This window comes from Hypanus sabinus, chromosome 4 (genome assembly GCF_030144855.1).
Source record: "Hypanus sabinus isolate sHypSab1 chromosome 4, sHypSab1.hap1, whole genome shotgun sequence".
NCBI classification, from domain to species: domain Eukaryota; kingdom Metazoa; phylum Chordata; class Chondrichthyes; order Myliobatiformes; family Dasyatidae; genus Hypanus; species Hypanus sabinus.
The window spans coordinates 25,203,039-25,227,189 of NC_082709.1; the positions used below are offsets into that span (position 1 = coordinate 25,203,039).

At 49.8% G+C, this 24,151-nt stretch overlaps 1 protein-coding gene across 4 annotated transcripts in view; it reads right to left on the reverse strand.

The window, feature by feature from the left end:
- Positions 1-674: 674 nt before the first annotated feature.
- Positions 675-24,151, reverse strand: part of LOC132392582 (homeobox protein DLL-4-like) — a 76,561-nt gene continuing 53,084 nt past the window's right edge. The window contains exons 1-3 of one of the 4 annotated variants that reach the window (XM_059966650.1): positions 8,985-11,738; positions 1,821-2,005; positions 675-1,608 (exon numbers count right to left, since the gene is read on the reverse strand). In XM_059966650.1, the coding sequence (XP_059822633.1) occupies positions 1,315-1,608; positions 1,821-2,005; positions 8,985-9,159 (654 nt within the window). In that variant the 5' untranslated portion in view covers positions 9,160-11,738 and the 3' untranslated portion in view covers positions 675-1,314. Of the gene's footprint in view, positions 1,609-1,820; positions 2,006-2,342; positions 2,825-8,984; positions 11,739-24,151 lie in introns of those variants that run through there. The other 3 variants (XM_059966649.1, XM_059966648.1, XM_059966651.1) reach the window with 3 other exon arrangements.

The window sequence follows — 24,151 nt, forward strand, 5'->3', positions numbered from 1 at the left end:
TTGCTTAGCTGTTCCAGACGACAGTGTGTTCGAACTAAACAAAAACTCCGTAGAAACGCCGAAGATTCATATGCTTTCTCAATATAATCCTTCGAATTGCGTTTTGGGGCAGATCTGGGTTTGGCTGTCGCGTTAACAATTTCAGCACGACTGCCTCAGACATGTTGCGATATTTTAAAAAAAATCCCATTATATGTTGAAGCCTGTTGAGCGCTTCACAGATCATATTCAGCATGTTCTCCCAGCTTCTAACCTGGATCTCGCCAAAAGTTACGTCATGAGTAATATTTATGGGATAAATTTATCCGGCGCCGGCTCTCCGGAGGGCGGAGCACGCTTTAATGTGGAGAATATGTCGTTGATTGATGAATGTCTGCGCTAAGGCACTGCCGTCGCGCACGTACTCATCTATAATCTGCAAAACAAGGAGCCGGTTGTAACAATCCCCTGTTTCGGCGCCTATGCTTTAATTGAGCAGTGAGCTACAGCCTTGTTTGCAGTTTGCAAGTTGTAATATTGCAAGCTTGCAGTTGAATATAGGGTATTATTTCCTAGTAAACAGCTAGTTGAGTTTATTGATATGGACGGCCATTATCACTGGGTGATTTTTTTTCGGTATCTCAATAAAACCACTCAACTAAAACAAAAACTTTCTTTTTATAAATTTGCTTGATTCAAGCGTTCGTGATTACAGTTGTAACAATAATAACATTTAAACAACATTTATTTAAATAATATATTTCTTTTCATTAAAACAACATTGTACTGACGTTGTTTTATAAAATAAATAAAGAAAATAGCATCCCCCAACCCCATCTATCAGTGGGAAAAAAAATCAGTAGCACATTTAACTCCTTGTACGAAACGCTTTAAATGCAGGGTTGAACCAATAGAAACATACCGCTGGTACAGTATATCAGATATTATTAGAACAGCTACGTAACACACAAAAAGTGGAAAAAACTATTATATTGTATTACAGCAATCAATCTAATGGATGCACATTCGTATTCAGGTAGTTCGGCACGAAAGAAGGCATTTATTTACAAATAATTTTCCATCGTCTACACTGCAAGCTGAATAACCATGATCGGCGTTTTAACAGCACGGACCCGACTCGTCATAAATACCACACAGTTAGTTCAAAAACATAGAAAATGAGGTCATTTGCAAAGGCACCAATTAATACAAACGTTATAAAGGATGGTACTGTAATGATTGTTCTTTTTTAAAAAAACTCATATTTTCTCTGTTTTAGAAAGTTTTAGGCAGCGTCTCGTTGAACCAGACGATATATGGTACGGTATCGTCGGGTCAGTACATTGTCCCTGCGCTTACAGAAGACTGGTGCTGAAGAATCGGGGTTGATTGAAAATGTGAAGCACTACTTGAACCCGGATACCAGGAGTAGTTTCCTAAGAAGGCCGCGGCCGGGCTGTTCTGTGTGCAGTTAATTCTCTGGTGTGGAGAATGGTCCCATGCTACCGAGGATGGCGGAGAACTGCAAGGCGGAGATTCCCTGGCACCGGGATTCTGTTCTTTGGGCATTTCTGCATTTTTCCACATTTTCTTGAATTTAGATCGGCGGTTCTGAAACCAAATTTTTACCTGTATAATTCAAAATTAAAATAAATTATAGAAACTACAATGCAAAAGATTACAACGTTTATAAAGCTCAACAATATATGTCCACGTCGCAATTAAGCTTAGAGAAACGTTGGGTAAGTTTTTTTTTGTTTTTAAAGTTTAGCGTGTGGAACCGTAACGGGCATATTAAATATAGACGTTCTCTCGGAGCGTTCTCCTTGCTGCCGTTTTACCTGAGTCTGTGTAAGGCCCATGGACGCAGCCAGCTCGGCCCTTTCCGGCAAAGCCAAATACTGGGTCTTCTGGAACCGCCTTTGCAAAGCTGCCAGTTGAAAGCTGGAGTAAATTGTTCGGGGCTTTCGAACTTTCTTTGGTTTTCCATTGACTATTCTTATTTCAGGCTCGCACTCTTCTTTTTCTGGAGAAAAAAAATCGCAATTATTTTCTAAAACAAAACGGGAAAAAAATTGCTGGCTAAATCCCCAGCACGCTATATGGAAAGAGAAACGGTTAATGTTCTGTGTCTGCCATCTTCCATCAGGATTGGTTTTATTTTTGATCAATAATTATTTTCTAATTGTTAATCAAATCTAATTGCCGATAACAGAAACATTTACATTCGTAAACATCCGCATTGTTTTGGTTAAATATAACTATCTTCTAACGTCAATCAAATTAAACTCTACGTCTTCACAACTTGCGAAAAGTTCGTGTTACTATAGCAGTCAATCAAGTGATTGAATTCGATATCTTACCTATATCAGTATTTACCGGCGAATTACTTGTACCAAAGGAAGTGTAGGTATTGTAACAATTTGTGTAACTGATTTCATAGGATTTGGCACTATACGAAAGATTGTTCATGTTACCAACGTGAAGCTGATAGGAGTTAAGCTGTCCATAAGGCGACCCAGTGCAGGGGACGTGCTGCTGCCCATTGTAATAGCTGCTGTCAGTTGCAGTAGACACTGGCAACGTTGGAGATTCCTGGGAGTGGGACTTGTGCATGTTGTGATAACTCGAGGTAATTTGGTTCGAATGCATATCTGCAGCAAGACTGTCAAATACTCCGGTCATTTTTTTTTTAAAAAAAAAGAAAAATATATTTCAGAAATGCAAAGTTACAAACGTCAGCTCAGAAAAACTTCAGTGCTGATCCAGAAACCATGTTATTATGGTTCTGTCCGAACGAGCTGCGCGGCGCTCATGCTCGACAATTGCCCTCGCCCTCAGGGACTCCGGCGTTAAAGACACGTCACGTGCAGCGGTCGTCACGCCGCTGGGCCGCGGCCGATAGGCTGGCGCGACGGCGGCCGTGACGCGGCCGTGACGCGGCCGATCCGCTGGCGGCGCGGGGGCGGAGCGGGAGGGCTGGCGCTGATGCGCTGGGAATCTCTCCGGCCACCACAATCACCCGCTTTGTCCTCCCTGGGTATCCTCGAAACGAAACAAATAAACACCAATAAATGAGGGCGCATGTTTGATTAAATAGGAAGAGCCCATTTCCCTTCGCAGAGGTCAGCATCCGGGGGCAGAGATTTAAAGGAACTGGTAGGATTAGAATGAAGATAGGGGGGATTTTAAAATCACCCCCGTGGGTGGCAAGGAGGCTGGAATTCACTACTGATAGAGAGGCAAAAACCCTCGGCACATTAAAAAGTACTTATATGAGGGTTGGAAGGTCGTGTTCGGCTGCGTGCTCCACTAGCACAGGTCCGATGGGCCGAAGGCTGGCTTTATGTGGTATAATTATTTATATGACTCAAAAATTCTTATTTATTCTGTTCCCACAGAACATCCAACCAATTTTCAAATCTGATTATAAACTTTATATCCTGGTGAAGGACTCTGAAGTGAAATATTTCTTTATCCCTGAATGCTACCTAATCGGCATAGCTTGTTTTCTCCCCCTCTCTCTTTATCATACTCCGGTTTTATTTCAGATTTCCAGTATCTGTTGATTTCTCTTTACATTTCTCAATGTAAAAGACTCTTAGAAACTCAGCATGTCAGTCAGTAATAGGAAGATCGTTTCAGTTGATGTCCCTTCATATACTATTTAACTTCATGCTAAATGAATGCAGTGGGGCAGCTGTATAAGGGTAAAAATGAAATAAACTTACACACAATTGAACTAATCGGGAAATTCAGCAGTTGTATAAAATTTCATTGCCTTGCTTACAGGGATTGGCATTGACCTATTGCGGGAAATGAAACAGGAAGCGCTCCAGTTGCTTTTGCCTTGTGCTGCCACCTCGTGGCGCTCAGTTTGTTATTCTGACCGCGCGACTTTTCCCAGCTGTTGACAACATCGAGTTGGAAACGAGATCTTTTAAAAACTTGAGATAGTTCATATTGTTATGTATTTTAATAGGTCGACCTTTTATAAATGAAGGTTAATACCTCAGGTAAGTGAGAGCCTTTTGTTGTCTAGATGGCATTACAGTACGATAAAATTGCCGATGTTTTGAAGTTGAATTGGTTTCTTCAGAGGCCTTTAGAACCTTAAGAGGGTTTGAAGTTTAAAAAATACACATGACACTGTTTAGTCTGTGATGGTACCTTAAAAGAGTTAAAATTTGAAGTGTCTTCCATTGAAGTGGAAAAGAATGTTAGAAACATAGTTATTTTAAACGACTTATAAAAGCAACCGTGGTAGTACCACAAATTATTTACAAGAATATTCTTGTTCACTCCAATATAACAAATCCAATTAAATTTAAATACACATTCTGATCCATGTTATTCAAGTATACCAAGATACTTCTAGTAGGTTAACAGATCGGCACAATATCATTGAACTATGTTCAATGTAAAATACTTCACAGAGATTTTAGTCAACAGTATGTATGTATTATGGATAGCCCCTGTGTAAATTTAAACAAAAATAATCATTTCTGGGTGTGATAAAGTCAAACTAAACTAGATAACAACCAGTTTTCTTATCTATGTAAGACCATATCAAAATCTCTATTTAGGATTGGTATCAGTAAAATTGTACCTGATTTAAGGTTGTGTTCAAAGCTTTGCCAGAAATTTGAATTCAAAATTATCTACTATGCCAGTTTCCTGTAACATTCAAAGAAGCAGAACCGCTTAAAATGAAATAATTTTGTAGTCCATTAGGACCTTGTCCTCTCCCCACCCTCTTCCTGTAGCTAAGCAGATATTTAGTACTCTCCCAACTTCTCCTTTTTTTCTTTTTTAATAGCAGAATTGGGTCATTTGGTCCATCGAGTCTGCTCTGCCATTCCATCATGGCTGAACCATTTTCCCCTCACCCCAATCTCCTGCCTTTCCCCCATTTCTTTTCATGCCCTGACCAATCATGTATCTATCAACCACTGCCTTCAACATACAGTACATAAAGACTTGACCTCCACAGCTGCCGTTGGCAATACGTTCCAAAAATTTACCACTCTCTGGCTAAAGAAATTCCACTTCATCTCCATTCTAAAAGGACACCCCTCTATTCTGAAGCTCTGTCCTCTGGCCTTAGACTCTCTCACCATAGGAGACATCCCCTCCACATCCACTCCATCAAGGCCTTTCACCATTTGATTGGTTTCAATTAGGTCACCCCTCACTCTTCTGAATTCTAGTGAATACAGACCCAGAGGCATCAGACGCTCTTCATATGATGAGCCATTTAATCCTGGAATCATTTTCGGAAACCTCCTTTGAACCCTCTCCAGTTCCAGCACAACTTTTCTAAGATAAAAGGCCCAAAACTGCTCACAATCCTCCAAGTGAGGCATCACCACTGCTTTATAAAGTCTCAACATTACACCCTTGCTTTTGTATTCTAGCCTTCCTGAAATGAATTCTAGCATCACATTTGCCTTCCTCACCACAGACTCAATCTGCAAATTAATCTTTAGGGAATCCTGCACAAGGATTGCCAAGTCCCTTTCTGCCTATCTTTTACCATTTAGAAAATAGTCAACCCTTTCATTTCTTTTACCCATGCACATGACCATACACTTACGGGCACTGTATTCCATCTGCCGCTTCTTTGCCAATTCCCCCAATCTAACTAAGTCCTTCTGTAGTCTCTCTACTTCCTCAAAACTACCTGCCCCTCCACCTATCTTTGTATTTACAAACTTTGCAATAAAACCATCAATTCTGTCATCCAAGCATTGACGCATAACGTAAAAAAAATTGGTCCCAACACAGACCCCTGTGGAACACCATTAGCCACTGGAAGCCAAGCAGAAAAGGCTCCCTTTATCCCCATTCTTGCCTCCTGCCAATCAGCCACTGCTTTATCCATGCTAGAATCTTTCCTGTAATACCATGGGCTCATAACTTGTTAAGCAGCCTCATATGTAGCACCTTGTCAAAGGCCTTCTGAAAATGCAAGTACACAACATCAACCAATTCTCCTTTGTCTATCCTCTTGTTATTTCTTCAAAGAATTCCAAAAGATTTGTCAAGCAAGATTTTCTCTTGAAGAAACTATTTTATCATGTGCCTGCAATTACCCCGAATCAACATCCTTAACAATCGGCTCCAGTATCTTCCCAACCACTGAGATCAGATTGACTGCCTATAGTTTCCTTTCTTCTGCCTCTCTCCCTTCTTGAAGAGTGGAGTGATACTTACAATGTTCCTATCTTCCGGAACCATTCCAGAATCTAGTGATTCTGCAAAAGATCATTACTAATGCCTCCACAACTTCTTCAGCCACCTCTTTCAGAACCCTGGGGTGTACACCATCTGGTCCAGGTGACTTATCTACCTTCAGATCTTTCACTTTCCTGGAAACCTTCTCCCTTGTTATGGTAACTTCACACACTTCATAACCCGTGACACCTGGAACTTCCACCACACTGCTCGTGTCTTCCACTGTGGAGACTGATGCAAAATACTGATTCAATTCGTCTGCCAGTTCCTTGTTCTCCCATTACCACCTCTGCAGCATCACTTTCCAGCTTTCTGATATACACTCTTGCCTTTCTTTTACATTTTATGTATTTGAAGAAACTTTTTGTATCCTCTTTAATATTATTGGCTAGCTTGTTTTTGTATTCTATCTTTACATCTGTAATGATTTTTTTTTAGATGCCTTCTGTTGGTTTTTTAAAGGGTTCCCAATCCGCTAACTTCCCACTATTCTTTGCTTTATTCTATGCCCTGTCTTTGGCTTTTACGTTGGATTTGACTTCCCTTGTTAGCCACTGTTGTGTCATCTTGCCTTAAGATTACTTCTTCCTCTTTGGGATGTATATATCCCGTGCCTTCCAAACTGCTTCCAGAAATTCCAGCCATTGCTGCTCTGCTGTCATCTCTGCCAGTGTGCTTTTCCAATCAGTTCTGGCCAACTCCTCTCTCATGCCTCTGTAATTCCCTTTACTCCACTGTAATACTGATATATCTGAATTTAGCTTCTCCTTCTTAAATTTCAGGTGAATTCTATCATGAACACTGGCCCCTAAAAGTTCTTTTACTTGAAGCTCGCTAATCAATTACACTTCATTGCACAACGCTCAAGTCATGAGCGACTCTAAAAAGCCATTTCATAGGAATTCTAGAAATTCCCTCTCTTGGGGTCCAGCACCAGCTTGCTTTTCCCAATCTACCAATATTTTCCCAATATTGAAATCCCCCATGTCTATTGTAACATTGCCCTTTTAGCATGCATATTTTATCTTCTGTTGTAATTTGTAGACCATATCCTTTGTGTTGTTTCGGGGTCTATATACAGCTCCCATCTGGTCTTTTCACCCTTGCAGTCCCTTAACTCTATCCACAATGATTCAATACCTTCTGACTCTATCTGACCTCTTTCTGATGCAGCCCACTCTGCCTTCCTGCCTGTCCTTTTGATACTATGTGTATCCTTGGGCATTAAGTTCCCAGCTATAATCTTCTTTCAGTGATGCCAATCTGTAAACGCGCTATAGGTTCATCAACCTTATTATTATATACTGCCCGCATTCAAATGTAACACCTTCACGCTTTTTGATATTGTATGCCCTTTACATTGCAACTCATTCAATTGACTGCAATTTTGCCCTGATGAGCCTCTCCTTGCTAGGGGTCTCACTACATGTTGCCTTTGTTTATAAGTGAACTACCTCATCCTCAGCAATATCACCTTGGTTCCCATCCCCCTGCCAGATTAGTTTAAACCCTCCTGAACATCTCTAGCCAACCTGCCCACAAGGATATTGGATCCCCTCAGGTTCAGGTGTAACCCACCCATTTTGTACAGGTTTTACCTTCCCCTGAAGAGATCCCAATGATCCAGAAATCTGAACCCCTGCCAGTTCCTCAGGCATGAATTCACCTGCCAGATCATCCTCATCTTACCCTCACTGGTGTGTGGCATGGGCAACAGTCCAGAGATTACTACCCTGGAGGTCCTGTCTTTCAGCTTTCTATCTAGCTCCCTAAAGTCTCTCTTCAGGACCTCCTCACCTTGTCCACCCATGACATTTGTGCCAATGTGCACCAAGGCTTATGGCTGCTCACCCTTGCCCTTGAGAATGCCATGGACCTGATCTGAGACATCCCTGATCCTGGCACCTGGGAGACAACATACGATCTGGGTGTCTCAACCATACCCACAGAATTTTGTCTTTGTTCTTCTAACTATGGACTCTCCTATCAACACAGCAGCGCTCTTCATCTCTCTGCTCTGGCACCAGACCCAGTGCCAGAGACCCAGTCACTGTGGCTCCCCCTGATAGGTTGTCCCCCTTGTCACCAACTAATTTAGGGTCTTCAAACTCCACATCCGGAATAGGATTTCAGCCTGAATGAAGATGATTCGAGGCTGTCCCTTTCCCCTCAACAAGCTATCAGCTTGTAAATTAAAGGCACGTACTCCCAATATGTCAATTGTATCATAATGGAAATTTGTGAATCAAACATCCATAAGGCAAGAAAACAATAATTTGCATTTATAGGACACCTTTTGTAGTATAATCATACAAATGTTTTCACATTCATGTGTACAGGACCCAGATGTTTGCAGCGTTCATTTGTATTCTCAGCTACTTAGTCAAGGTTCAAGCCATAGAGGTGTCAGGAAATGGTCATCTCTAGTTAGAGAGTCTAATCACTTCTTTTTAATATACAGTGGCATTTTCATTGTCAAATTTAATTCAGTTCGAATAAACTCCTCTGGCTTCCAGCTAGGTACAGATGTCAGTTTTAACCAACGTTTTGATGTTAAACGTGTATACCCCTATTTTCCGTCCCTCCTGATTGATTTCTCCTCATCCAATCAGTTTTCTGTCTTGCAACCTTGTTTACAATTGAGTTCCAGTTCTTACTTAGAATGAGACCTTCATCTGTGTTAAAACTCTTTTCCTCTAGTTTTATCTCAATGGTTTCCTTAACAACATGGTCCCAAAAACCATTGCTGCGGCACAGTAGTTTTGTACCTTTGAAGTCAATCCAATGGCCATTGTGAATGGAATGTTCTGCTACCGCCGAATTCTCCGGGTAACCCATACGGATACACCTCCTGTCCTCCTGGATGCGTGTTTCCACCGTGTGAGCTGTCTGGCCAATAGACACTGCTGTGCAATTGTCATTTAGCCATACATGAGTACCCATAAATACAACATCACTCCAGGACCAAGGTGTAAAACACAGTACTAACAGTCACACACAGCACAAAGCACACATCACACATTCAAGATAGCAAGCACATAAAGATATCGGTAAGATACAGCCACGCATAAGGAAGTCCAAACCTGAGCCATGAATGCCGCAGAAATTGTCAGTTGACCACAATACAGCTTATTTTCTGCTGAGCAGATACTGGAGGAGGGGCAGCACTAAGTCCAGCCTGGACAGCACGCCACACTGCCCCAGTGGAAGTCTGGCTCTGACGCCTCTCTTCTGGTGGCTGTATACAGGCAACACTGCATCTGGAGGCTTAGTCCACGCACAAATAGGATATCAGTAAAATACAACCATGCAAAAATAATTATATAGTCCAGACACTGATTCCATGAATGCCATAGTAATCTGCAGTCAACCACAATACAGGTCACCCCATCAATATTCCTGGAGTTACTATTGACCAGAAATGTAATTATTATGTTACAGTGTCTATAAAAAGTACTCACCACCCCCCACCCTTGGAGGTTTTCATGTTTTATTGTTTTACAGCACTGAATTGCAGTGGATTTAATTTGGTTTTTTTGACAGTGATCAATAGGAAAAGACTTCCGTGTCAAAGTGAGAACTGATCTCTACAAAGTTATCTAAATAAATTACAAATATAAAGCACAAAATAATTGATTGCACAAGTATTCACCCCCTTCGAGTCAGTATTTAGTAGATGCACCTTTGGCAGCAATTACATCATAGAGTCTGTGTGGACAGGTCTCTATCAGCTTTGCACATCTGGACACTGCAACTTTTCCCCATTCTTCTTTACAGAACTCCTCAGGCTCTGTCAGGTTGCATGAAGATCGTGAATGAACAGCACTTTTCAAGTCCAGCCACAAATTCTCAATTGGATTGAGGTCTGGTCTCTGACTTGGGAATTAACTGTTGTTTTTAAACCATTCCTGTGTAGCTTTGGCTTTATACTTGGGGTCATTGTCTTGCTGGAAAACAAAACTTCTCACAAGTCACAGTTCTCTTGCAGACTGAGTCAGGTTTTCCTCCAGGATTTCTCTGTACTTTGCATTCATTTTACCCTCTACCTTAACAAGTCTTCCTGGGCCTGCTGCAGTGAAGCATCCCCACAGCATGGTGCCGCCACCACCATGCTTCACGGTAGGGATGGTGTATTTTTGATGATGTGTGGTGTTTGGCTTATGCCAAACATAGCATTTAGTCTGATGGTCAAAAAGCTCAATTTTGATTTCATCAGACCATAGAACCTTCTTCCAGCTGATTTCAGAGTCTCCCACATGTCTTCTGGTAAAATTTAGCTGAGATTCCATGTGAGTTTTTTTCAACAGTGCCACTCTCCCATAAAGCTACAACAGGTGAAGCACCCGGGCAACAGTTGTATGCACAGTCTCTCCCATCTCAGCCACTGAATCTTGTAACTCCTCCAGAGCTGTCATAGATCTCTTGGTGGCCTCCCTCACTACTGTAGTCCCCTCTTTTGACGGTCAATCAGTGTTTGATGATGGTCTGCTCTAGGCAGATTTACAGCTGTCCTATATTCTTCACATTTCATGATGATTGATTTAATTGTACTTCAAAATATATTCAGTGACTTGGAAATTTTCTTGTATCCATCTCCTGACTTGTGCTTTTCAATAACCTTTTCACAGAGTTGCTTGGAGTGTTCTTTTGTCCTCATGGTGTAGTTTTTGTCAGGATACTGACTCACCAGCAAATAGACTTTCCAGATACAGGTGTATCTTTACTACAATCAATTGAAACTCCTTGACTGCACACGACTCCAAAAACAGATCTTAATTTAACTAATTATGTGACTTCTAAAACCAATTGTCTGCACCATTGATAATTTTGTGTGTCATATTAAGGGGGGGGGGTTGAATATTTATGCAATCAATTATTTTGTCTTTTATAGTTGTAATTAATTTAGGTCACTTTAGAGAAATCTGTTTTCAGTTTGACACGAAAGAATCATTTTGAATGAATGAACAAATGAATGAATATCATTATTGTCATTATACATAGATACAATGAAACTCTGTTTAGCTTCCTCTCAGGCAATTAAATAAAGTGGTAGATAAAAACAAGACAGTAATAGAAAAACAATATTAAATAGATAAGTAGCAGAAAATAAGTTTCAGCAGCACCAGAATATCACAGTAATGCACAAAGTGCTGTTAGTGCAAGTATTTGAGTCCTTGTGTGTGCTCACAGTTTCAGTCGTCGTTCTGTGGAAGTGATGTGATGGAGGCCACAGCTCTGGGGTAGAACCTGTTCCTCAGTCTATTTGTTCTGGCTTTTAGTGTCCTGAACCTTTTTCTGGATGAAAGTGGGTCAAACAGGGAGTGGCCGGGGTGTGCGGTGTCTCTGGTTATGCTGATTGCTTTCCTCCTGAGTCTGCTGGAATAGATGGTGTCCAGTCCTGGGAGCTCCATCCTGACAATTCGCTGGGCTGCCTTCACCACACGATGCAGGTCTTGTCGCTCAGCGGCTGTGCAGCTGGCACACCACACGGTGGCGCTGTTGGTCAGGATGGTTTCAATTGTGCTTCTGTAGAAGTTAAGCAACAGCTTTTGTGGGAGTTTGTCCCGTTTCAGCTTTCTGAGGAAGAAGAGTCTTTGTTGTCTTTTTTTTACAAACAGCGAGGTGTTGGTGGTCCATGTCAGCCAGGTGTTGGTGGTCCATGTCAGCCAGGTGTTGGTGGTCCATGTCAGCCAGGTGTTGGTGGTCCATGTCAGCGAGGTGTTGCTGGTCCATGTCAGCCAGGTGTTGGTGGTCCATGTCAGTGAGGTGTTGGTGGTCTATGTCAGCCAGGTGTTGGTGGTCCATGTCAGCCAGGTGTTGGTGGTCCATGTCAGCGAGGTGTTGCTGGTCCATGTCAGCCAGGTGTTGCTGGTCCATGTCAGTGAGGTGTTGGTGGTCCATGTCAGCCAGGTGTTGGTGGTCCATGTCAGCCAGGTGTTGGTGGTCCATGTCAGTGAGGTGTTGCTGGTCCATGTCAGCCAGGTGTTGGTGGTCCGTGTCAGCGAGGTGTTGGTGGTCCGTGTCAGCCAGGTGTTGGTGGTCCACGTCAGCGAGGTGTTGCTGGTCCACGTCAGCGAGGTGTCGCTGGTCCATGTCAGTGAGGTGTCGCTGGTCCATGTCAGCCAGGTGTCGCTGGTCCATGTCAGCCAGGTGTCGCTGGTCCATGTCAGTGAGGTGTCGGTGGTCCATGTCAGTGAGGTGTCGCTGGTCCATGTCAGCCAGGTGTCGCTGGTCCATGTCAGTGAGGTGTTGGTGGTCCATGTCAGTGAGGTGTTGGTGGTCCATGTCAGCGAGGTGTTGGTGGTCCATGTCAGCGAGGTGTCGGCGGTCCATGTCAGCGAGGTGTTGGTGGTCCATGTCAGCGAGGTGTTGGTGGTCCATGTCAGCGAGGTGTTGGTGGTCCATGTCAGCGAGGTGTTGGTCATCCATGTCAGCGAGGTGTTGGTGGTCCATGTCAGCCAGGTGTTGATGGTCCATGTCAGTGAGGTGTTGCTGGTCCATGTCAGCGAGGTGTTGCTGGTCCATGTCAGTGAGGTGTTGCTGGTCCATGTCAGCCAGGTGTCGCTGGTCCACGTCAGCCAGGTGTCGCTGGTCCATGTCAGTGAGGTGTTGGTGGTCTATGTCAGCCAGGTGTTGGTGGTCCATGTCAGCCAGGTGTTGGTGGTCCATGTCAGCGAGGTGTTGGCGGTCCATGTCAGCCAGGTGTTGGTGGTCCGTGTCAGTGAGGTGTTGGTGGTCCGTGTCAGCGAGGTGTTGGCGGTCCATGTCAGCCAGGTGTTGGTGGTCCGTGTCAGCGAGGTGTTGGTGGTCCATGTCAGCGAGGTGTTGGCGGTCCATGTCAGCGAGGTGTTTGCGGTCCATGTCAGCGAGGTGTCGCTGGTCCATGTCAGCGAGGTGTTGCTGGTCCATGTCAGGGAGGTGTCGCTGGTCCATGTCAGTGAGGTGTCGCTGGTCCACGTCAGCCAGGTGTCGCTGGTCCATGTCAGCCAGGTGTCGCTGGTCCATGTCAGCCAGGTGTCGCTGGTCCATGTCAGCGAGGTGTCGCTGGTCCACGTCAGCCAGGTGTCGCTGGTCCACGTCAGCCAGGTGTCGCTGGTCCATGTCAGCCAGGTGTTGGTGGTCCACGTCAGCCAGGTGTTGCTGGTCCACGTCAGCCAGGTGTTGGTCGTCCATGTCAGCGAGGTGTTGGTCGTCCATGTCAGCGAGGTGTTGCTGGTCCATGTCAGCGAGGTGTTGCTGGTCCATGTCAGTGAGGTGTTGCTGGTCCATGTCAGCGAGGTGTTGGTGGTCCATGTCAGCGAGGTGTTGGTGGTCCATGTCAGCCAGGTGTCGCTGGTCCATGTCAGTGAGGTGTCGGTGGTCCATGTCAGCCAGGTGTCGCTGGTCCATGTCAGTGAGGTGTCGGTGGTCCATGTCAGCCAGGTGTCGCTGGTCCATGTCAGTGAGGTGTCGCTGGTCCATGTCAGTGAGGTGTCGGTGGTCCATGTCAGCCAGGTGTCGGTGGTCCATGTCAGCGAGGTGTCGGTGGTCCATGTCAGCGAGGTGTTGGCGGTCCATGTCAGCGAGGTGTTGGCGGTCCATGTCAGTGAGGTGTTGCTGGTCCATGTCAGTGAGGTGTCGGTGGTCCATGTCAGTGAGGAGTTGGTGGTCCATGTCAGTGAGGAGTTGGTGGTCCATGTCAGCGAGGAGTTGGTGGTCCATGTCAGTGAGGAGTTGGTGGTCCATCTCAGCGAGGTGTTGGTGGTCCATGTCAGTGAGGAGTTGGTGGTCCATCTCAGCGAGGTGTTGGTCGTCCATGGCAGCGAGGTGTTGGTGGTCCATGGCAGCGAGGTGTTGGTGGTCCACGTCAGCGAGGTGTTGGTGGTCCACGGCAGCGAGGTGTTGGCGGTCCACGGCAGCGAGGTGTTGGTGGTCCATGTCAGCGAGGTGCTGGAGGTCCATGTCAGCGAGGTGTTGGTGGTCCGTGTCAGCGAGGTGTTGGTGGTCCATGTCAGCGAGGTGCTGGTGGTCCATGTCAGCGAGGTGTTGGTGGTCCATGTCAGCTGTTTTGACAACATAACTCCAAGGAGCTTTAGGTTTTCCACACTCTCCACTACCTCTCCATGTATATGTACTCTGTCCTTTGATCTCCTGAAGTCAATGATCATCTCTTTTGTTTTAGAAGTGTTAAGGACCAGGTCGTTGTGCTTAAACCATTCTGTCAGATGATCCACCTTGAGCCTGTAGGCTGTTTCATCCTCGTATGAGATCAGGCCAACCACTGTGGTATCGTCCGCAAATTTAACTATGGAGTTGGAGGTCTAGGTGGGGTATCTGTTGATCAGTGTCAAAAATGCCAACTTAAATCCACTGTGATTCAATGTTGTAAAACCAAATTGCTGAAGGGAAATAACTTTTCTTGAACCTTGTGATGTGGGGCTTCAGGTTTCTGTACCTCCTGCCCAATTTAAAGTAGTTGGTAAAGAAAGAGCAGGGGTAAAAAAAAGATATTTATTCACTCAGATGCTTCTTAAGATCTGCAGTGCAGTATCTTAAAGAGTGATAGAAGAACACTAATTCACAGAATCACAGCAATTAAATTATTTGGTTCATTGATGTCAGAATAATCCTTCTCCTCACAGTGCTGCAAGTACATTCCTTTCCTTTCAGATACCTTCTCGGTTCTCTGAAGTCTATAACTGAAACTGCTTCTGCTGGCAGCAGTGCATTCCAGGCCTGGCTATCTACTGTGTAAAATACTTCTTCCACTTGTCACTTTTGGTTCTTTTGCCAGTCATCAAGTAAAATGTAGATGAAATCCTGTGGTCAGCTGAAACTGCGGTGATTCATTCTTCTTCCTGATGGAGTCGAGGTCAGCTTTATTGTCAATACGTACAAGTTCAGAACCAGAATCAGGGTTAATATCACTGGCAGGTGTCGTGAAATTTGTTAACTTAGTGGCAGCAGGATCCTGGAGGTGACTTTCCCTATGGTGGGCAGCAGGATCCTGGAGGTGCCTTTCCCCGTGGTGGGCAGCAGGATCCTGGAGGTGACTTTCCCCGTGGTGGGCAGCAGGATCCTGGAGGTGACTTTCCCCGTGGTGGGCAGCAGGATCCTGGAGTTGACTTTCCCCGTGGTGGGCAGCAGGATCCTGGAGGTGACTTTCCCCGTGGTGGGCAGCAGGATCCTGGAGGTGACTTTCCCCTGTGATGGGCAGCAGGATCCTGGAGGTGACTTTCCCCTATGGTGAGCAGCAGGATCCTGGAGGTGACTTTCCCTATGGTGGGCAGCAGGATCCTGGAGGTGACTTTCCCCTGTGATGGGCAGCAGGATCCTGGAGGTGACTTTCCCTATGGTGGGCAGCAGGATCCTGGAGGTGACTTTCCCTGTGGTGGGCAGCAGGATCCTGGAGTTGACTTTCCCCTGTGATGGGCAGCAGGATCCTGGAGGTGACTTTCCCTGTGGTGGGCAGCAGGATCCTGGAGGTGACTTTCCCTGTGGTGGGCAGCAGGATCCTGGAGTTGACTTTCCCTATGGTGGGCAGCAGGATCCTGGAGTTGACTTTCCCCGTGGTGGGCAGCAGGATCCTGGAGTTGACTTTCCCTATGGTGGGCAGCAGGATCCTGGAGGTGACTTTCCCTATGGTGGGCAGCAGGATCCTGGAGTTGACTTTCCCCGTGGTGGGCAGCAGGATCCTGGAGTTGACTTTCCCCGTGGTGGGCAGCAGGATCCTGGAGGTGACTTTCCCTATGGTGGGCAGCAGGATCCTGGAGTTGACATTCCCCGTGGTGGGCAGCAGGATCCTGGAGGTGACTTTCCCCGTGGTGGGCAGCAGGATCCTGGAGGTGACTTTCCCCGTGGTGGGCAGCAGGATCCTGGAGGTGACTTTCCCCTGTGATGGGCAGCAGGATCCTGGAGTTGACTTTCCCCTGTGATGGGCAGCAGGATCCTGGAGGTGACTTTCCCCGTGGTGGGCAGCAGGATCCTGGAGGTGACTTTCCCCGTGGTGGGCAGCAGGATCCTGGAGGTGACTTTCCCCGTGGTGGGCAGCAGGATCCTGGAGGTGACTTTCCCCGTGGTGGGCAGCAGGATCCTGGAGGTGACTTTCCCCTATGGTGGGCAGCAGGATCCTGGAGGTGACTTTCCCCTGTGGTGGGCAGCAGGATCCTGGAGGTGACTTTCCCCTGTGGTGGGCAGCAGGATCCTGGAGGTGACTTTCCCCTATGGTGGGCAGCAGGATCCTGGAGTTGACTTTCCCCGTGGTGGGCAGCAGGATCCTGGAGGTGACTTTCCCCGTGGTGGGCAGCAGGATCCTGGAGGTGACTTTCCCCTGTGGTGGGCAGCAGGATCCTGGAGTTGGCTTTCCCCTGTGGTGGGCAGCAGGATCCTGGAGGTGACTTTCCCCTGTGGTGGGCAGCAGGATCCTGGAGGTGACTTTCCCCTATGGTGGGCAGCAGGATCCTGGAGTTGACTTTCCCCGTGGTGGGCAGCAGGATCCTGGAGGTGACTTTCCCCTGTGGTGGGCAGCAGGATCCTGGAGGTGACTTTCCCCATGGTGGGCAGCAGGATCCTGGAGGTGACTTTCCCCGTGGTGGGCAGCAGGATCCTGGAGGTGACTTTCCCCGTGGTGGGCAGCAGGATCCTGGAGGTGACTTTCCCCGTGGTGGGGAGCAGGATCCTGGAGGTGACTTTCCCCGTGGTGGGCAGCAGGATCCTGGAGTTGACTTTCCCCTGTGGTGGGCAGCAGGATCCTGGAGGTGACTTTCCCCATGGTGGGCAGCAGGATCCTGGAGTTGACTTTCCCCGTGGTGGGCAGCAGGATCCTGGAGTTGACTTTTCCCCGTGGTGGGCAGCAGGATCCTGGAGTTGACTTTCCCCTGTGGTGGGCAGCAGGATCCTGGAGGTGACTTTCCCCAATGGTGGGCAGCAGGATCCTGGAGTTGACTTTCCCCGTGGTGGGCAGCAGGATCCTGGAGGTGACTTTCCCTGTGGTGGGCAGCAGGATCCTGGAGGTGACTTTCCCTGTGGTGGGCAGCAGGATCCTGGAGGTGACTTTCCCCATGGTGGGCAGCAGGATCCTGGAGGTGACTTTCCCCGTGGTGGGCAGCAGGAATCCTGGAGGTGACTTTCCCCGTGGTGGGCAGCAGGATCCTGGAGGTGACTTTCCCCGTGGTGGGCAGCAGGATCCTGGGGAGGTGACTTTCCCCGTGGTGGGCAGCAGGTTCCTGGAGGTGACTTTCCCCTATGGTGGGCAGCAGATCCTGGAGGTGACTTTCCCCTGTGGTGGGCAGCAGGATCCTGGAGTTGACTTTCCCCTGTGGTGGGCAGCAGGATCCTGGAGGTGACTTTCCCCTATGGTGGGCAGCAGGATCCTTGGAGGTGACTTTTTCCTATGGTGGGCAGCAGGATCCTGGAGGTGACTTTCCCCGTGGTGGGCAGCAGGATCCTGGAGGTGACTTTCCCTGTGGTGGGCAGCAGGATCTGGAGGTGACTTTCCCTGTGGTGGGCAGCAGGATCCTGGAGGTGACTTTCCTCCCGTGGTGGGCAGCAGGATCCTGGAGTTGACTTTCCCCTGTGATGGGCAGCAGGATCCTGGAGGTGAGCTTTCCCCTATGGTGGGCAGCAGGATCCTGGAGGTGACTTTCCCTTTGGTGGGCAGCAGGATCCTGGAGGTGACTTTCCCTTTGGTGGGCAGCAGGATCCTGGAGGTGACTTTCCCCGTGGTGGGCAGCAGGATCCTGGAGGTGACTTTCCCCGTGGTGGGCAGCAGATCCTGGAGGTGACTTTCCCCGTGGTGGGCAGCAGGATCCTGGAGGTGACTTTCCCCGTGGTGGGCAGCAGGATCCTGGAGGTGACTTTCCCCTATGGTGGGCAGCAGGATCCTGGAGGTGGACTTTTCCTATGGTGGGCAGCAGGATCCTGGAGGTGACTTTCCCCGTGGTGGGCAGCAGGATCCTGGAGGTGACTTTCCCTGTGGTGGGCAGCAGGATCCTGGAGGTGACTTTCCCTGTGGTGGGCAGCAGGATCCTGGAGGTGACTTTTCCCCATGGTGGGCAGCAGGATCCTGGAGGTGACTTTCCCCCGTGGTGGGGCAGCAGGATCCTGGAGGTGACTTTCCCCGTGGTGGGCAGCAGGATCCTGGAGGTGACTTTCCCTATGGTGGGCAGCAGGATCCTGGAGGTGCCTTTCCCCGTGGTGGGCAGCAGGATCCTGGAGGTGACTTTCCCCATGGTGGGCAAGCAGGATCCTGGAGGTGACTTTCCCCGTGGTGGGCAGCAGGATCCTGGAGGTGACTTTCCCCGTGGTGGGCAGCAGGATCCTGGAGGTGGACTTTCCCCGTGGGTGGCAGCAGGATCCTGGAGGTGACTTTCCCCGTGGTGGGCAGCAGGATCCTGGAGGTGACTTTCCCTATGGTGGGCAGCAGGATTCCTGGAAGGTGACTTTCCCCATGGTGGGCAGCAAGGATCCTGGAGTTGACTTTCCCCGTGGTGGGCAGCAGGATCCTGGAGGTGACTTTCCCCGTGGTGGGCAGCAGGATCCTGGAGGTGACTTTCCCTGTGGTGGGCAGCAGGATCCTGGAGGTGACTTTCCCCGTGGTGGGGCAGCAGGATCCTGGAGGTGACTTTCCCCGTGGTGGGCAGGCAGGATCCTGGAGGTGACTTTCCCCCGTGGTGGGCAGCAGGATCCTGGAGGTGACTTTCCCCATGGTGGGCAGCAGGATCCTGGAGGTGACTTTCCCCGTGGTGGGCAGCAGGATCCTGGAGGTGACTTTCCCCGTGGTGGGCAGCAGGATCCTGGAGGTGGACTTTCCCTGTGGTGGGCAGCAGGATCCCTGGAGGTGACTTTCCCCATGGTGGGCAGCAGGATCCTGGAGGTGACTTTCCCCGTGGTGGGCAGCAGGATCCTGGAGGTGGACTTTCCCCGTGGTGGGCAGCAGGATCCTGGAGGTGACTTTCCCCGTGGTGGGCAGCAGGATCCTGGAGGTGACTTTCCCCGTGGTGGGCAGCAGGATCCTGGAGGTGACTTTCCCCGTGGTGGGCAGCAGGATCCTGGAGGTTGACTTTCCCCTGTGGTGGGCAGCAGGATTCCTGGAGGTGACTTTCCCCGTGGTGGGCAGCAGGATCCTGGAGGTGACTTTCCCCGTGGTGGGCAGCAGGATCCTGGAGGTGACTTTCCCCGTGGGTGGGCAGCAGGATCCTGGGGAGTTTGACTTTCCCCGTGGTGGGCAGCAGGATCCTGGAGTTGACTTTCCCCGTGGTGGGCAGCAGGATCCTGGAGGTGGACTTTTCCCCGTGGTGGGCAGCAGGATCCTGGAGGTGACTTTCCCCGTGGTGGGCAGCAGGATCCTGGAGGTGACTTTCCCCGTGGTGGGCAGCAGGATCCTGGAGGTGACTTTCCCCGTGGTGGGCAGCAGGATCCTGGAGTTGACTTTCCCCGTGGTGGGCAGCAGGATCCTGGAGTTGACTTTCCCCGTGGTGGGCAGCAGGATCCTGGAGTTGACACTTTCCCCTGTGGTGGGCAGCAGGATCCTGGAGGTGACTTTCCCCGTGGTGGGCAGCAGGATCCTGGAGTTGACTTTCCCCGTGGTGGGCAGCAGGATCCTGGAGGTGACTTTCCCCGTGGTGGGCAGCAGGATCCTGGAGGTGACTTTCCCCTATGGTGGGCAGCAGGATCCTGGAGGTGACTTTTCCTATGGTGGGCAGCAGGATCCTGGAGGTGACTTTCCCCGTGGTGGGCAGCAGGATCCTGGAGGTGACTTTCCCTGTGGTGGGCAGCAGGATCCTGGAGGTGACTTTCCCTGTGGTGGGCAGCAGGATCCTGGAGGTGACTTTCCCCGTGGTGGGCAGCAGGATCCTGGAGTTGACTTTCCCCTGTGATGGGCAGCAGGATCCTGGAGGTGACTTTCCCTATGGTGGGCAGCAGGATCCTGGAGGTGACTTTCCCTTTGGTGGGCAGCAGGATCCTGGAGGTGACTTTCCCTTTGGTGGGCAGCAGGATCCTGGAGGTGACTTTCCCCGTGGTGGGCAGCAGGATCCTGGAGGTGACTTTCCCCGTGGTGGGCAGCAGGATCCTGGAGGTGACTTTCCCCGTGGTGGGCAGCAGGATCCTGGAGGTGACTTCCCCGTGGTGGGCAGCAGGATCCTGGAGGTGACTTTCCCTATGGTGGGCAGCAGGATCCTGGAGGTGACTTTTTCCTATGGTGGGCAGCAGGATCCTGGAGGTGGACTTTCCCCGTGGTGGGCAGCAGGATCCTGGAGGTGACTTTCCCTGTGGTGGGGCAAGCAGGATCCTGGAGGTGACTTTCCCTGTGGTGGGCAGCAGGATCCTGGAGGTGACTTTCCCCATGGTGGGCAGCAGGATCCTGGAGGTGACTTTCCCCGTGGGTGGGCAGCAGGATCCTGGAGGTGACTTTCCCCGTGGTGGGCAGCAGGATCCTGGAGGTGACTTTCCCTATGGTGGGCAGCAGGATCCTGAGGTGCCTTTCCCCGTGGTGGGCAGCAGGATCCTGGAGGTGACTTTCCCCATGGTGGGCAGCAGGATCCTGGAGGTGACTTTCCCCGTGGTGGGCAGCAGGATCCTGGAGGTGACTTTCCCCGTGGTGGGCAGCAGGATCCTGGAGGTGACTTTCCCCGTGGTGGGCAGCAGGATCCTGGAGGTGACTTTCCCCGTGGTGGGCCGCGGAGGGTCAAGAGGATCCTGGAGGTGACTTTCCCTATGGTGGGGCAGCAGGATCCTGGAGGGTGACTTTCCCGTGGTGGGCAGCAGGATCCTGGAGTTGACTTTCCCCGTGGTGGGCAGCAGGATCCTGGAGGTGGACTTTCCCCGTGGTGGGCAGCAGGATCCTGGAGGTGACTTTCCCCGTGGTGGGCAGCAGGATCCTGGAGGTGACTTTCCCCGTGGTGGGCAGCAGGATCCTGGAGGTGGACTTTCCCCTGTGGTGGGCAGCAGGATCCTGGAGGTGACTTTCCCCGTGGTGGGCAGCAGGATCCTGGAGGTGGACTTTCCCCAGTGGTGGGCAGCAGGATCCTGGAGGTGACTTTCCCCGTGGTGGGCAGCAGGATCCTGGAGGTGACTTTCCCCAGTGGTGGGCAGCAGGATCCTGGAGGTGACTTTCCCCGTGGTGGGCAGCAGGATCCTGGAGGTGACTTTCCCCGTGGTGGGCAGCAGGATCCTGGAGGTGACTTTCCCCGTGGTGGGCAGCAGGATCCTGGAGGTGACTTTCCCCGTGGTGGGCAGCAGGATCCTGGAGGTGACTTTCCCCGTGGTGGGCAGCAGGATCCTGGAGGTGACTTTCCCCGTGGTGGGCAGCAGGATCCTGGAGGTGACTTTCCCCGTGGTGGGCAGCAGGATCCTGGAGGTGACCTTTCCCCTGTGGTGGGCAGCAGGATCCTGGAGGTGACTTTCCCCGTGGTGGGCAGCAGGATCCTGGAGGTGACTTTCCCCGTGGTGGGCAGCAGGATTCCTGGAGGTGGGACTTTCCCCGTGGTTGGGCAGCAGGATTCCTGGAGGTGGACTTTCCCGTGGTGGGCAGCAGGATCCTGGAGTTGACTTTCCCCGTGGTGGGCAGCAGGATCCTGGAGGTGACTTTCCCCGTGGTGGGCAGCAGGATCTGGAGGGACTTTCCCGGGGGGCAGGATCCTGGAGGTGACTTTCCCCGTGGTGGGCAGCAGGATCCTGGAGGTGACTTTTCCCTGTGGTGGGCAGCAGGATCTGGAGGTTGACTTTCCCCGTGGTGGGCAAGCAGGATCCTGGAGTTGACTTTTCCCCGTGGTGGGCAGCAGGATCCTGGAGGTTGACTTTCCCCGTGGTGGGCAGCAGGATCCTGGAGGTGACTTTCCCCGTGGTGGGCAGCAGGATCCTGGAGTTGACTTTCCCCGTGGTGGGCAGCAGGATCCTGGAGGTGACTTTCCCCGTGGTGGGCAGCAGGATCCTGGAGGTGACTTTCCCCCGTGGTGGGCAGCAGGATCCTGGAGGTGACTTTCCCTGTGGTGGGCAGCAGGATCCTGGAGGTGACTTTCCCCGTGGTGGGCAGCAGGATCCTGGAGGTGACTTTCCCCGTGGTGGGCAGCAGGATCCTGGAGGTGACTTTCCCCGTGGTGGGCAGCAGGATCCTGGAGGTGACTTTCCCCGTGGTGGGCAGCAGGATCCTGGAGGTGACTTTCCCCGTGGTGGGCAGCAGGATCCTGGAGGTGACTTTCCCTGTGGTGGGCAGCAGGATGACTCTTCTGTATCTTCCACAGTTGGCTGTCATGATGAAAGTTGCCATTGCAGCACTCTGACTGTCCGTGTAAGCCTGTTGTCTCTGTCTGCTTCAGCCCCCTTGAACTCGTGTCCTCATACCTCGACACCATTCTATACCCCTTGGTTCTGTCCCTTCCCACCTATATCTGTGACACTAATCATGTTCTTGATCTCCTCAGTAACTTTCAATTTGCTGATCCTGACCACTTCATTTTCATCATGGATGTCCAGTCCCTTTGGACTTCGACACCCACCAAGAAGGCCTTAAAGCTCTCCTCTTTTTTCTCAATAAAATAACTAACCAGTTCTACTCCACCATCACCCTCCTCCATGTGGCAGAACTGGTCCTTACCCTCAACTATTTTTCCTTTGGCTCGTCCCAATTTCCTCAGACCTGAGGGGTAGCCATGAACACCCGCAAGGGCCCCCAGCTATGCCAGTCTCTTTGTTGGCTACGTAGAACAGTCCATGTTCCAAACCTTTCCCAGTAACGTCCCCCAACTCTTTCTCCGCTGCATTGACCACTCCATTGGTGCTACTTCATACCACCCATGCTGAGCTCGTCAATTTCATCAATTTTGCCTATAACTTCCACCCTACCCTTAAATTCACCTGTCCATTTCTGACACCTCCCTCCCCTTCCTCGATCTCTGCCTCTCCATGTCTGGAGATAAACTGCCAACTGATATCTTTTATAGACCTACTGATACCTACAGTTAACTTAACTATCCCTCTTTCCACTTTGTCCCCTGTAAAAACCCATTCTCTTTCTTCAGTTCAGTTCAGTTCAGTTCGAAAGGGTCTCGGCCTGGAACGTCGACAGTGCTTCTCACTATAGATGCTGCCTGGCCCGCTGTGTTCCACCAGCATTTTGTGTGTGTTGTTGTTTGAATTTCCAGCATCTGCAGATTTCCTCGTGTTTGCTTTTTCTTCAGCTCCTTTGTCTCCACCGCATCTCTTCCCAGGGTGTGTCTTTCCATTCCAGGACAACAGAGATAACTTCCTCCTTCAAAGAACAGGGTTTCCCTTTCTTCACCATTGATGCTGTCCTCACCTGCATCTCCTCCATTTCCCAAGTATCTGTACTCACCCCATCTTCCTGCTGACTTAAGAGTGATAGAGTTACTCTTGTCCTTGCCTACCACTCCATGAGTCTCCACATCCAACACATCATCCCCTGCAACTTCCATCATCTCCAAAGTGATCCTACCATCAAACATATCTTTACCCCCCCCCCACCCCCACTTTCCGCAGGGATTGCTCCCTCTGTGACTCTTCTGTCCATTCGTCCCTCCCCTCTAATATCCCTCCCGGCACTTTACCCTGCAAGTGGCCAAAGTGTTCACCTCCTCCAGGTCCTTCCAGGTGAGGCAACTCTTCACCCATGAACCTGCTGGGGTTGTCTCTTGTGTCTGGTACTCCCAATGCGGCCTCCTCTACATCGGTGAGACCCATTGTAAATTGGGGGACCACTTCTTTGAGCAGCTCCACTCCACCCAGCAAAAGCAAAAACTAACTGGTGGCTCAGCATTTTAATTCCGATTCCCATTCCTGTTCCGACATGACGGTCCCTGGCCTTCCCTTGTGCCAAGATGAGGCCACTCTCAGGGTGGAGGAGCAACACCTTATACTCTATCTGGGTGGCTCCCAGCCTGATGGTATGAATATTGATTTCTCCTTCCAGTAAAAGCATTTTCCCTTCCCTACCCTATTT